The sequence below is a fragment of the Oncorhynchus mykiss genome, chromosome 4, assembly GCF_057628025.1.
Source record: "Oncorhynchus mykiss isolate SJ-2025 chromosome 4, ASM5762802v1, whole genome shotgun sequence".
Classification (NCBI taxonomy): Eukaryota; Metazoa; Chordata; class Actinopteri; order Salmoniformes; family Salmonidae; genus Oncorhynchus; species Oncorhynchus mykiss.
This window is the reverse complement of record NC_143025.1, coordinates 39,752,069-39,767,780: the sequence shown is the minus strand read 5'-3', so window position 1 is coordinate 39,767,780 and position 15,712 is coordinate 39,752,069. Positions and strand designations below refer to the sequence as shown.

Here is a 15,712-nt window from a genome sequence, read left to right as displayed (position 1 = left end):
TGTATTGCGGCAGTGTTACGTTACTACACCTAATAGGAAATGCACATGCGCACTATTGTGCCGGGGGCTGTAGAGCACGAGAGGTTTGGACTAAACTAACTGTGCTCCCGTCTCCTGCCTGGTCATTTCTCCACAACACAAATATTACAGTTCAGAGAACGTTAAAACATTCCGTAAAAAAACACAAGAATATTTTAGTAAGGTTCAGAGAACGTTCTAAGAAAGTTATTTAAAAACATACTCTCAGCATAAATACAACTGTCTGTGTTTCAGACTCATAAAACAAATCTGCCTCCACTTATCCTTGCCTTATGCCCTTGGGGGAATCCGCGCGGCCATCTTTGTCATGGGTCCAAATGATTATCCAAGCAAGGGAAGTTGGCAACGTAAGCCCTCGTATTTGATTGAGTTTGCGAGCGTACAATTATGTTCACTCCAGGCTTGAAACGCTGCAGAATTCAAATCACAATGATTGTACATCCTCTAAGAAAAGTCAGCCAAAACCAACATTAATATGGAGATCAACATACAAGTGTAAGAAAAAAAAAGTAAATAAGTTAGAAATTGTGCTACTAATGCACATGACGGCTTAAACACTTATCATAAAAGTAATGATGTTTTTGTTTGGTTAGCTTTTGGAAACGTTTCCCTTATACATTGTAATTTTTGATTTACCTGATATAGTAGGATGGCTAACATTCGATGTCTGCAGATGCGTTCTAGCCAAGATATGAAATGCAATCATAATTGACTGTAGCGCATATAAGGCTCACACACAACAGTTCCATGATGAGTGAAAACACAATTGTGGGATGAACGCGTGACAAATTTCCAGACATGAGCGGTCCATTTCAAATGTATTCATTCTTCCCTTGCCCTGCAAGTGTCAACTCGTCAGACATCATGATACGTCATTTGAACTGTCCACTTACTTTGACAGCAAAGGGGAGGGAGTGCATCTTTTAAGTGTTTGGAATGCAGCCTCTCTCATCCTCTATCTTGTTAAGTGTGTGCAGGTGTGTGCAGCTGATCTTAATGAGTGCTTGTTTCCTTTGGATTGGGATCTGTAAATAGACAAAAATGAACTGCTTTGTATGAGTTAAAAATACATGGCACGCTAGCTCCATCCTGGTGGATTAGTTCCATGGATAGAGAACAGAAGATCATAGGTTTGAATCTCACAGATGCCCTTCCACAATAGATAAGGAATGTGCTTGCATGATTAATGCCTAAGCAAGTTCATTTCTGTTCTCGGAAGGTTAATAAAACCTCCCAAGAAAACTTTCAGGGAACCATAGTAAACTGTTCTCAGAATCTCCCTGCAACCTAAAAATGAACGTTCCCAGAACAGGCGTAATATGCACTTCGGTTCTCAGAAGTTTTTAAAAACCTTTCGGTTTACCAGTCAGGAAACTTATGGCTTCGTTCCCAGAACCAATTGGAAACCAAAAACGTACTTTCCCATTCCCACAACTTCCAGGAAACCAAAAACGTACTTTCCCATTCCCACAACTTCCAGGAAACCAAATGTGCTAGCTGGGATGTGTTTGTTTTTTACTGGAGCGGAATAGGTGGAATGGTATCAAATACATCAAACACATGGTTTGTATGTGTTTGATGAAATTCCATTTTCTATGTTCCGGCCATTATTATGAGCCGTTCTCCCCTCAGCAGCTTCCTGTGGTTGCTGTAGACAGAGTGATGGGCAGAGTGGGTGAACTAGCACAGCTGCCCACATACAGTACTGTGGCTTCGTTCCCTCCCTCCTACCTGCTGCCACTGCATAAGCCTCACATCTACTGAGATAAAACTAGAGGCAATCTGTTCTTTCTCTCTCTCTCTCTCTCTCTCTCTAATTCCTTTCCAGTTTCCACAGACTGGGGAATAATCTAATTTATTTGCAAGCCTGTAGCAAGGTCAGAGATGCTTCTCCACTCTGTTTCCTAGAGCTGCACTGTAAAACTTTTTTCCTGTACATTTACAGTATTATATTGGCAGCAGAGTTGCCAACTAAATACTGTAATTTTTCTTTGCAGCAGGGTTGCTGTAAAATGTTTTACAGTAAGAAGAATTATACTGTAAATGAACCTACTGTATTCATTACATTAGCACAGCTGTATTATATAATTACAGTAATTTGTTGGCAACTCTGCTGCCAGTGTATAATGGTGTAAATGTACAGTAGAGCATGTTACCATAACATGTTTACAGTACCAATACTCCTATTGTTATATTTTTAGAGTAATTGTAATGAATGAAATAATTAAATTAATTGAGGGACGGGAGGCGGAGTTTGAAATTGCATGGGATTCGTGCAAGCAGGTTGGCTGCAAGGTCATATTTTCATATGACAGCATATCATATACAGTACCAGTCAAAAATTTGGATACACCTACTCATTCAAGGGTTTTTCTTTATTTTGACTATTTTATACATTGTATAATAATAGTGAAGACATCAAACTATGAAATAACACATATGGAATCATGTAGGAGCCAAATAAGTGTTAAACAAATCAAAATATTTGTTTTGATTTTTGATTCTTCCAAGCAGCCACCCTTTGCCTTGATGACAGCTTTGCACACTCTTGGTATTCTCTCAACAAGCTTCACGAGGAATGCTTTTCCAACAGTCTTGAAGGAGTTCCCACGTATGCTGAGCACTTATTGGCTGCTTTTCCTTCACGGTTCAACTCATCCCAAACCATCTCAATTGGGTGATTATGGAGGCCAGGTCATCTGATGCAGCACTCCATCACTCTCCTTGATCAAATAGCCTGTAGGTTTGTTTTGGGTCATTGTCCTGTTGAAAAACAAATAATAGTCCCATTAAGCACAAATCAGATGGGATGGCGCATCGCTGCAGAATGCTTTGGTAGCCATGCTGGTTAAGTGTGCCTTGAATTCTAAATAAATCACAGACTGTGTCACCAGCAAAGCAACCCCACACCATCACACCTCTTCCTCCATGCTTCACGGTGGGAACCACACATGCGGAGATCATCCGTTCACCTACTCTGCATCTTACAAAGACATGGCGGTTGGAACCAATAATCTCAAATTTGCACTAATCAGACCAAAGGACAGATTTCCACCGGTCTAATATCCATTGTTCGTGTTTCTTGGCCCAAGCAAGTCTCTTCTTATTATTGGTGTCCTTTAGTAGTGATTTCTTTGCAGCAATTCGACTATGAAGGCCTGATTCGCGCAGTCCATTCTGAACAGTTGATGATGGAATGATGTGTCCGTTACTTGTACTCTGTGAAGCATTTATTTGGGCAGCAATCTGAGGTGCAGTTCATTCTAATGAACTGATCATCTGCAGCAGAGGTAACTCTGGGTCTTCCTTTCCTGTGGAGGTCCTCATTAGTGTCAGTTTCATCTGCAAGTGTAGGCCTACCTGTCAAAAGAAAAAAGTTACCATGATGCATTGTGAACTGCACCCCAATTCACAATGCATGCTGTTTGTCGTTGATGATTGATCAGATAGCATTGAGAAGACCTATAGAAGACAGATTTAGACATTGTATGTAATGTAATTGTTCCATTTGGGCGGGAAACTCAGATTCAACCCTAGCATGGGCAAAGAGCTCCATTTTAATGTAAAAAGTAAAAGTAAATGCTATACATTCAATTCTTTACATTAAGCAAAACATTTATTATATATTTTTTTATCAACAGCCAGGGGCACGCTCAGCAATCATTTAAAAATGCAGTATTTTTGTTCAGTTAGTCCGCCAGATCAGAGGCAGTAGGGATGACAACACGTTATATTGATATGTGCGTGAATTGGACCCTATTGTTGTCCTGTCTGAGCATTCAACGTGTAATTTGAAATGTAACTTTTGAGTATCAGGGAAAATGTATGGAAGTAAAAAGTACATATTTATTTTAGGAATGCAGTGGAGTAAAAGTAAAAGTTGTCAAAAATATAAATAGTAAAGTACAAATACCCCCCAAACACTACTTAAGTAGTACTTTAAAGTATTTTTACTTAAGTACTTTACACCATTGGTCTTTAATATCACTTGCACTTCAAAGGCTTCCAAACTTGAAGTGACTACTGGGGCAAAAAAAGACCAAGGACATGGCAAATACTCAACCAGGTTTGATGGAGTTAAAATTGGGATTGGGGACAATCCTAGATCAATTATCAGGGGCAAATCTATTTGGGTAAGCGGGTTCAGAGGTGGTGAAACACACAACGGGACAGTTTGGACAGGAGAGAGAAGTCAGCAGGTGCTGAAAATATTGTTCCACCACCATCTTTTCCAAGAAGATATTTACTAAAATAGTCTGAACTTTATGCGTCTCACCCGACAGCCCCGTACCATTATTCCTCCTCCACCAAATCCATTCCTTCACACTGAAGAAGGCTGCCATGAATCACACTTTACCATCTGTCAGTCCAACAGATTAATTTGGGTGCACCAGTGCATAGTGCCAACTGTAAAGTTTGGTGTAGGAAGAATAATGGTCTGGGGCTATTTTTAATGGTTCGGGCTAGGCCCCTTAGTTCCAGTGAAAGGAAATCTTAATGCTACATCATAGCTGATGTTATGCGTATAGTAAGTCCATTTACATATGTAAAGTTCGTGAATCTTGTTTTTTCTGTTGATTTACATATATCACTTAAGAAGACCTAGTTTACACAAAAAATCAATACCAAAAAAATGTTTAGTAACCGTTTACATTGTCTTTTCACTTTGTTCCCCGTCTCCTTCTTCTTCCATTGCCACCTGGTAGGCACGTCACCTGATAGGCACGTCACCTGATAGGCAAGTGCGTAGCCCTAATCAACGCTACATCCTCTTCGAGGTAACTCAGCACTGTATGCACGTTTCACATCAATGCCTTCAGAATGTTGTCCAGTCTACAGTGCAATTACCCCAACATCTATCCTTTTATATGATGCATTAACCAATAAAGGAACTAACCCAATCCAACTATGACGTCCAAAGTAGCTCCCAGACCCAACCCATCTGCATGTCTACAGTGGAATCTAGTCTTTCTCTCTCTCTTTAGCTCCACTTCCTCTGTCATGGCGTCTTCAAGCTCACCCATTATGCAGCTGGATCTCACTTCACGTGAGAATTGTGAACCTACCGAGGAAAGACATGACGATCTTTACCACTGCAGGTGCTGCAAGGAGTACTGTGTGTGGACCAGACCATTCTGTCCCAACACCCGAGCCTGGTGTATCTTGATGTACACTCAATCTCCAGAATTCACCCTGTGCTTTTGGTTATCTTCTGCTCATTTCACCTGGGAATATACACACTGCAACGCATGGGTCCTTTCCTGACAACAGGACAACATAGACTCTCCCATTATGGCCAGATCACTAATTTGTGACCTGTGAATAACAGCACCCGATACTCCCATCAGTCTTACCACTTCATGGGGTATGAGTCCTCATAAAATGATATCCCAACAATGCTACTAAAGCAGGTATTCCCAAACTGGGGTACATATGCGCAATGCCGTTGGGGGTACGCCAAATAAAAATGTGATTCACATTTTAAAAAATTAAATAAATATTCTTCACATTTTAAAACAGTCCATTTATATTTTCCAACGGGGCTATACATTTGGGTGAGATTTTTCTCTCTCACCTGAGTAGCCTCATTTCACTGCCAAAAATCAAATTAAACCATCTAGTGTTCAGCGAAATAACAACACAATGTCAAATACAGGTAGCCTAGTCAAATAATTAACATCCAATCACATTAACCGTTACTCTCTCGCAGAAACTTTCACTCTTGCGCAGACATTTTAAAAAACGAAACATGACCATGTTTGAAGGGTTACGGGACAATAAAAAGTTTGGGAAACACTGTCCTAAAGTAACCCCTGCTACTATTGACACTGCCCATGACGCATACCTCAAAATCCCCCATTTGCACCGTAGTCCAATTCCATGCTGTTTCTATAGCCTCCAGTTACTGTCCCTACAGCAACTGCTGTGAGAATAACTACTGCATGGAATCATTCAAGTGTTTGCTGGCTGTTAGAAATGGGGAAGAGATTAATGGTGTTGGAAAAATATCCAACCTAACAAAACTCTGAGTTAAGGGTTCCTTGAAATTTGACAATAGTGTCTGAAATGCTAACACTGTCTCTGCTACTCTCACCACGATCTGGGTATTTGTAACGTTCTATTTAACTTCATAATAGTCTCTATATTGTGCACAGTTAGATGGCCTCCCTCTCCTATGAGCTATCTCCTGTAACAATATACATAGAGTGGTATAATCCCCAGAGACTATCACCCCGACCTTAATTTATGAGCCCCACAGATCTCCCCCAATTCACATTGCCTTCTGCTTACACCCTTATGTAAACATTCTGTCTCAAACACAGGCCTCGTGTGTGCCTCGCCTCCTGCTACAAATACATTTACACATATTTCATTCCATCTAACCCATAACACAATAGTCAGTGCTCCTAATGCACTTCTACAGTTATAAACATACTAAAACATATTCAAATCAATTAGTCAATATACATCAATCTCTCCTCTGGAACAATGATTACCCTTATGTTCCACTACACCTAAAAACAGATTGACTTGAACAGGGAAGAGAAAAAAAACATGTTTAATAATTTCACACCACCCTTGATGCGACTAAGACTGGGGGAAGAACAGTCCATCCGTTCCGTTCTATGCCCATGTGATGCTATTCTCCATGCCCGTCTCCTTAATTTTCATCCTTGGGTGTTAACGCAAGTCACAGACTATGAGCCTTGAATGCAATTAAGTGTACCGTATAATCCAGCAATCTATATGTAGTGATGCGATTTAACATAAAAATCCTGATGACATGGTAACACAAAAAAAACCTTCATGGTTGACTCAAGCTATCATCTAGTGAGTTCTCTAATAACCTCCCTCTCGGAGGACACTTCAAGATAAGGTTTCATGGGAGAAAAACTCTCCCTAGACCCAATAAATTGGAACAGTGCACCCACCCTCACAGTTTGAGAGTAGCGCTCTCATAATTAAATTTTTTTTTAAATGATCTTACCCAAATTTAGAAGGACGGTTCTTAGTGCTTTACTTTGAGTCTATCAGTCCAATTCAAGCCCCTCGCGGTTAGAATGTACATTTATAAACGGTACCAGGTATTACCGGTAATAACTCTTCATCATTACAACCCCCATTTGTCCCTGTTTTCCTGTCGCGAGTGGCATGGTAGTGACAGATCGGTATCCCAATGCATTCTTAGTCTAATTACTATACATTTCTCAGTGTGCAAACCTCGTCAATAAACCTGACAACCCAAATAAACAATTACGGGCACTGTTGACCCCACCCCCCACCCCCCCTGATCCTGGCACTTATCCTTCTAGCGTGCCTTCATTGGTTCTTCTTCAGATAGCGTTACAGTTCATCTTCCCAACGACACATATGTAACTCTTGCCTGTCACATTTGATAGCCCTTGATAATGTCCCAAAGTATTGACTTACTTTTAAAAATCTACCTCTGATTTGTCATCCAAAGGGTCCCAGCTACAACATGTTTTGTTAGATAAAATCATTCTTTATATCCCCAAAAGTCAGTTTAGTTAGCGCCATCGATTTGAGTAATCCACTCGTTCAACATGCAAAGAAAGGATTCCAAAAAGCTACCGCTAAACTTTGTTAAAACAAGCCAAAATATGTTTTTATTCCATCCTCAGATACCCTAAAATGAAATTAAACTATAATATTACATACGGAAAGAAGTATGTTCAATAGGAAAACGATAATAGCAGGTGCGTGTCCTCTTCATCGCGCACTTACACTGATTTCTAAGTCTGTGTCCCTGTATCAAAACTCATTATTCTTCCTCGTTTGGGAAGAAACAAGCCTGAAACCTTGAACAAAGACTACTGACATCCAGTGGAAGCCATAGGAATTGCATACTGGGAGCTAGATTATTTTTTTTACCTATACATTCCATTGTAAGAGCATGGGCTCTTTCAAAAAAACAATTCCGGTTGGTTTTCTTTGGATTTCCTCGTACCATATCTATGGTGTTATAGTCTCCTACATTACTTTAACAGTTCTACAAACTTCAGGGTGTTTTCTTTCCAATGGTACCAATTATATGCATATCCATAATCAGCGCCTGAGCAACAGGCAGTTTACTTTGGGCAGGCGGAAATGGAGAAAAATAGACCCTATCCTGAAGAAGTTTTAAGACTCTCCACATGGGATGATTACACTGAACCACAAAAGAAAGGGAATATTGAATGATCCCCAATGATCCATCGCATCTCCCAAAAATGTTTTCAACATACAACAAAATGATTCTAGAAACTAAAGCTTTGGTTGTCTTCCTCTCATGTCTTCTCCCTTGACTTCCTCAATGTCCACCTCTTGAACATCAGACTCTGAGGCCTCATCTTCACTGTCACTTTCCAACCTTGCTGAGTATGGCTAGTTGTCATGCTAAAAAAGCCTCAAATTTGCCATGATGACCACCAATTGTTCAACCCTTGTATTGGTCTGGCTGTTGCGTGCTTTAGTGTGTGTGTTCCCAAACAAGGACCAGTTGCGCTCTGAGGCGGCTGATGTTGGTGGGATTTGGCGGATGATGGAGGCAAGAGGGGAAAGATCCTCAGATCCACCAAGTACCTTCCACCAGGTGGCTGATGAGATATATTGGCACGACTGCTATATTGCATCTACATCCCAAAGCCCTTGCTTGGAAGTGTACTTTGCCAGACTGACAAGAACCTTGCCCTCATCCAGGCCAAGGTGGCGAGACACGGTAGTGATGACACCATAGGCCTTGTTGATCTCTACACCATACAAGATGCTCTTGCCAGCATACTTGGGGTCCAACATGTATACTGCGACGTGTATGAGTTTCTGGCAGAAGTCTTCACGCTTTTTGATGTATTTCAGAACTGCAGATTCTTCTGCTTGGAGCAACAGTGAAGTGGGCAGGGCAGTACGGATTTCTTCTCTTACCTCTGAACATCAGACATAATGACATTGTCTCCCTCAATCCGTGCAATGGCTATTGCTATAGGTTTCAGGCTGCTTTACCGCTCTCTCCCAAAATACATAATCTGGGAGGATCCTGTTGATGGGGCTGCCCATATCGTCAGACCGTGATATGGCCATTTCTTGGAGAGACTCCTTCCCCTCCAGGAGACTGTCAAACATGATGACAACACTACCCCAACGGGTGTTGCTGGGCAGCTGCAATGTGGTGCTCTTATTCTTCTCACTTTTCTTGGTGAGGAAGATTGCTGCTATAACTTGATGACCCTTCACATACCTAACCATTTCCTTGGCTCTCTTGTAGATTGTATCCAAGGACATCAGTGCCATGATGTCCTTGAGGAGTAGATTCAATGCATGACTCCTCCACTTTAGACCAAGCAGCCTTCATTTTTGTATGTCACCAGTGCAAATACCTTCTGTGGTCCAAGGTCATTGATGACTGCCTTCAGTTCATCTGCAATGTAGAGACCGGTGTGGCTGTGCTGTTGTAGACTACTGGTTGAGGGGTGGAGATTATGTAGTTAATTATTCCTTTTCCACAAACATTCGACCACACATCAGAGATTATTGCAATAGTCTGCTTTCTCTATGATTTGCTTGAACTTCACTTGAACTCTGTTTAACTCTGCATCCAGCAAATGAGTAGATAAAGCGTGTCTGGTTGGAGGGGTGTATGCTGGGAGAAGAACATTCAGAAATCTCTTCCAATACATATTGCCTGTGAGCATCGGAGGTGAACAAGTTGCATACACAGCTCAAGCAAGACATTCATCAGTATTTCTCTGACTACATTCCTCCTCTGAGTCAAAGAAAATCTTATTCCAGGAGGACCATGAGCTGTTGCAATTGATAAGGTGTCTTATTCATAATTTCACCTCGAATATAAGTAGAGGGATTTTTGTTTTTTGAGGTTGCTTGTTGTTAGCGCTGAGGGAACTTTATGCACTTGGCCAGATAATTCTGCATCTTTGTTGCATTCTTCACATATGATTTGGTACAGTATTTGCAAATGTACACTGCTTTTCCTTCTACATTAGCTGCAGTGAAATGTCTCCACACATCAGATAGGGCCTGTGGCATTTTCCTGTAAAGATTAGGAAAAAAATTGTAAATAAAGCAACAAATACAATTCCATGTTCAGATGAATAGTTAAGCAGTTAGATTTAACAACTCCTTTGTAAGATACATGTTTTAAAATTAAACATGTATGGAAACAGGTGAATTAACACTCCTCAGTTAGCAGGGTCAAGCAAGCTATAACCCACATGGTAGCAAAAACTAACTAGTAGAAATGTTTAATAAGTTAGAAATGATTTAAACACACTTTGCTTTAGGCTACTATTTACTAGTTAACAACAAAATAATGTATGTCATATAGAATGTATTCACCCCACTCCGTATTGTAATCAAAACTTACCAGAAAGCTTGTAGTCCTTGGCTCAGACCGTGTTGTAGTGTGGGCTCAATAACATTGCATTAGTGTGCAAGATCTTGAGAATCAGCTGTACATGTGATGGAAGAATGCACTGTGCATGCAGAGGGTTGCAATTACATTGAATTGGGGATAGTTTAGCCAAAATATGCCACAAGACCTAGAATTGCCTTATGTGTATCCCACAAAAAAAAGGTTCACTGTTATAAGCTAACGTTTTTGATGAATTTAAGTAAAAATCCCCAAATTCCCGGGCTTAACATCCAATGGAAACTTTTGGGAAAAATTCAGGAAATTTCCCAGAAAGTTTCCAACCCTTTGCAACCCTATCACTAACTGCTCTCCCCAAAACCACAGTCTTGGGAAACATTCCAAAGGGAGTTAATGAAACCCTTCCTCTTCTGGAAAAGAAAGTATACATTTCGTTAGCATGAACTATGCTACATCTTAATCAGCCATCCAAAATATGTAATTATAAACCAAACATGATAATGGTAAATCCACTGTCCTCACTCCAATCATTAACCGTTTGTTTTAATCCACACCATCGTGTAGGTGTCCTTTATTTGGCATGTACTACCCTTAGACACGGCAACATTATCTCGCCACCGAGTCTAACGATTCACTGGTCTCTTTTCCCCATGATTCTCCATAACCACCACACCACAATTATTTTTATGTTCATGAAAAAAAATATGGAAAGTTAATTTTAAGTTTGGTAACCCCAATGCTAATTTCTCGTGACCCCTCCTCCCTTTTGTCCATTCTATAAATCTATATCATAATAACACGACATCAAATGTCTCACGAGATTAAAACCCCCCAAGGTTTTCTGAGTTTGCCAAGAATGTATGGCCATATCATTTTTAATTTCTTACCTCTTTAGAACCCAACCCCCTGGCATTTCGCTTGGATTCTTCAATCCAAAATACATTTTCCTGTGGCAAATTCAGCCACTTTCTCATCATAAGGAACCTGCGATATTTGATCCCTGTCATCTACTGTATTAAAAAGTTGCTTGAGACGTGTGCTCCTACGTCTCACTTCACATAAACACTGTAATCTCTATGAACCACTATCGATCGGACCAAGGCCATACACTGCTATGTAACATTTTCCTGTCCCGCTGCATTCAAGAGGATTTTGTTGCTGCTCTTCTGAAAAACTTGCAATCGCTTGTATGGCAGCATTTCCTCCGAATGCAGCAGGCTCCATTCCCACCCCACACTCATTCTTCCAATGACCAACGGCCCCACATCTTAAACAGAGATCGCCCTACTCTTTGACGTTTTTTCCCACTACATTTCTTTGTCTTACCTTGGCCATTGAAACCACTGTTAGTGACTTTCACTGTGGCCGTGTTAACCGTATTAACACATTCTATCAATGTGCTCACATACCCAGTCTTTTTGCAGCTGAGTACATCTACATCTGCATTTAGTTTTTTTGTCGGTTATACTCTTCTGTTGATAAACTGCCGACACCAAAACGCGTGTATGTTGAGCTTGCCATTTCTCATTGATGTCATGGTGCCAGACCACAACAGCATCTCTGAGTTTTTATTTGATTGGAATTATCCATCAGCAGGGAAATGCTGCCCTATTTGATCCAGTTTGCTCAATTTTTCCCATATCCGAGGTGAATTGGTAGAACGCTTGTGCGCCTCTTTCAGCGCCTCCATAGCTTTATTAATCTTCTCTTCCTCTAGCCCCGCTTTACAGGAAGAATCTGGGCCTTCTGTCGCCATTTCAATAGTTATTATTCTGAAACCTCTCCCGACAGTGTCCAGGGTGTTTAGATCTTCTTTACTCCCGACTCTTAATACACAGCTTTTATTAACTATTTCCCAAAGGGAGCGCTACACACTTCCCCGGAGAATAGTTTTGTGGTATTTGTGCCTATTAAATTGGTCACGGCACTTAATACCTTGTTTTAGAACCAATATTATAGCGTCTGCAAATGTATTACTGGAGAATACGGACCTAATGTCTTATTCCAGTGTTATGCTTCGAATATCACAGTTGTTGATAACACACATTACCAAAATGATTCACACTTGTTTTCCTATTTCCACATAATCTGTCATGGTTCCCCGCCCCAACAGGGTATAAAACCAACCTCTCTTTATTGCTACTGCTATTACGCCCAAATCAAACAGTGTTTCGAATATCTTATTGATTTTCTTTTAACCCTGAATATGGCTCTCCTTCAGAATTTACAGGCGACCATTTATCCTAGTGCACAAGCATGACACTTTATCCATCCACACACACACACTATGCTGCCTCATGGCCACTGCAGCTGAGACTTTCACCCCCCTTACAGGTCTGGCTGATAAACCAGTACGCCATGGATTTACCCTCCACAGGACCACCCTGTTCAGGATTTACCCTCTCTCTAAGAGATTTACCCTCCATCTGGAACTATCCTGCTTGGGACTTACCCTTTACCTCCAAGACCTACCCTCCACAGGAACTATACTGCTCGGGACTCCCTCTTTAAAGCTATGACCGGTCGTAACACAATGGGACTACTGAATAAGCTCAGGCTTTCTAGGTCTGTATCCTATTATTGGTTCAGCCTACGACTCATCTACCCAAGATGTCAGAATGAGTGATAACATGTGTAAGAACTGTGCTTAACTTGTTTCTGGTGCCGGCGTTAGGTTCTAAATATCAGAGTAAGAAATTGACGGACACTATGAAAGCTCCAACCAAGTTCTTCCTCACTTCATCTGACCTGACCTCTGCCCCAGTGCTCACTCCTCCCCAACTCACGGCTGTCATGTTGACTCGTACCAGACTGTGTCTTTTTCCCTCCCACAGGATCCCTGATGGCTAACAATAACATATCCGGACAGAATGTACACGTTATACATTCCCCTCTCTCCCTCAGTGACATGAATAAGTATAATTCATATTTTCAGTACCTAACACTATATAAATGTTGATTTGAGCTATGTATCTTATCAGATGTGTTAATGGTTTTGAGAGTATGGAACGTTGTTTCCCATATTTTGCCAAGCCAATTGAGAAAAACTGTGAGGCCATTCGCTTGGAGGAACTAAGGGACTCAGTGGAATCTCTACATTAGACACACTCAGTGGTACATGCCAGACGGAGCAAGTTTTGGAGCAAGTGAAGTGATGAGGGGGGGGGGGGGGGTGCTGCTGTGGTCTGATCCATCATGAACTCAAAAAGAAGAGAGTAATTCTGTCCAATAACATCAGGCTGCATCTCTCTGTTGTTCAAGCTGAAATCAGCTGCCATTGAAAACAACGACTTTGGTGCCACTTAGTGGCCAAAGTAGTCAGGTTGAAAGATGCTCTGAGTGTGCAGGACAGACAGTATCATCAATATGATGTCATTCCATGCTCATCTTGTATTTATCAAAAGTATTTGTTTTTCTTATAATCCAGCTATTTATTTATTTCTCTCTCTTCTTCATCTTTCTCTCATATCTCTCTCTCTCTCCACTCCTCTACCCCCCTCTCTCTCTCTGTAGGACAATAAAAAGCCCACAGACTGTGTTTTCAGTGAGTATTCCTGCACGCTGGGCGTCGACCTACGCCGGGGATGCAGGCGTTTCTCCGGGAACCTGCAGCTGCCCCCGTTGTCGTGGCGACAGGCCGAGAGGTCGCGAACCCCTGACAATGACTGGGTGGTCCGGCCCACCTCCCTCCCCTTCTGCATCCCACCCCGCATCGACATTACGCCGGTTGACCCGGAGTGGTGAGTACACACACACATATGCAGGCACATACACACTCAACTTTTCTCCATTATATTCCAGACTTAACTCCTCTGCTGATAATATAGATCGATTAGAACCCCAAAAAGACTGACTGTACCATTTCATATAATAACTCCCATCATCACCATTTCTTACACTGGAATTGCCCACTGATATACCTATTATGGCTCCTTCTGGCCCAATTACGTTACGTATCTACTTATATAATAAGTGGATGGAGCCTCTGAGGATTACTGTACTTTTGCTGCCAGTCTCCAGCCCTTAGAGAATTACCATAACTGTGGGCTATCTGCTGTGAAAGCTATTGAAGTGTGAACCCCATTGAGACCACGGAAGTGAAGGCTGGATGGACTATTCTCTATGGGATCCTGCTGAGATTTGTTCCCACTGTAGTCCCTAGGAGAGGCTCTTTAGACTTCAAATAGCTGCACAGGCTGTGCTAATGGAAGTTGGTCGGTGTGTGTGCGTGTGTGCAGTGCTTAATTTGTAAATGGGAGGTGCCGGAACAAGAAGTGAGCCCGATAGAGGGGTGACCTGAGGGGCTCTTGAGATACCGGAACTTTATAATAAAGCATTGTGTGCATTATCGGCGCTTTTGCATTCTGGCGTAGAGCAGTAGAGTAGAGGCACTTGCTGACGTTACACACGAGGGATAATTATTTTTGTAGTCTATCTTCTGGGAAGAATGTGGCCTTTATAAACCCATTTCATACAATTATACATCATTTTAAATGACTGGAGACTTCAGCAGAGTCGTTGTTTTGATATTTCATAAATGATGGAAATGATAGGCTACTTTGACAAACTGAGAATCTTGAGATCAACAAAAATGGCCTGGTGTTGAATCGGTCAATAGCTTAGGCCTAGGTGTGTGGAGACACACATTTTGTACAATATGAGTTTCGCTGACTCCGACAAGGACGAGCAACTCACTCACTGGCGATGGCCGATGCGCTCGTGTCAAAAGCTTATCTCTCTCTTGTAAAACAATGCTGTTCGGTCAATAGGCCTATTTGGAAGTTAATTCACTTGTTAGCCTATAGGCAGATTGGTCTTCTATTGTCAGCAGGGTTTATTTGTTTTCCAACCTGTGTTTTCTCGTGATTGTATTTGAAATATAGCAAAAGGCCTGTTTTGGCTACATGCTGTTTGCTGACAGATTTGCAGCACGTTCATAACTATATGCTATTTTTGTTATAAGCTATTGATCCTCCATATTATAGGCCTTCTCCTGGTGTAGTATTCGGAATTGTACTGAACAAAAATATAAAGATGTGAGGTCCTGGTCCCATACGCACAAAAAGCTTATTTCGCTCGAATTCTGGGCACAAATTTGTTTACATTCCTGTTAGTGAGCTTTTCTCCTTTGCCAAGATAGTCCACCTGACAGGTGTGACATATCAAGAAGCTGATTACACAGCATGATCATTACACAGGTGCACCTTGTGCTGGGGACAAGGAAAGGCCACTCTAAAATGTGCAGTTTTGTCACACAACACGATGCCACAGATGTCTCAAGTTTCAAGG

General features: G+C 41.4%; 1 protein-coding gene across 1 annotated transcript in view; it reads left to right on the top strand.

Moving 5' to 3' along the window:
- The window catches only part of LOC110521793 (3',5'-cyclic-AMP phosphodiesterase 4B), a 304,641-nt gene that overhangs the window by 84,916 nt on the left and 204,013 nt on the right, over nucleotides 1–15,712 (top strand). The window contains exon 3 of the mRNA XM_090231987.1: nucleotides 13,937–14,163. Within this exon, the coding sequence (XP_090088113.1) occupies nucleotides 13,937–14,163 (227 nt within the window). The remainder of the gene's footprint in view (nucleotides 1–13,936; nucleotides 14,164–15,712) is intronic.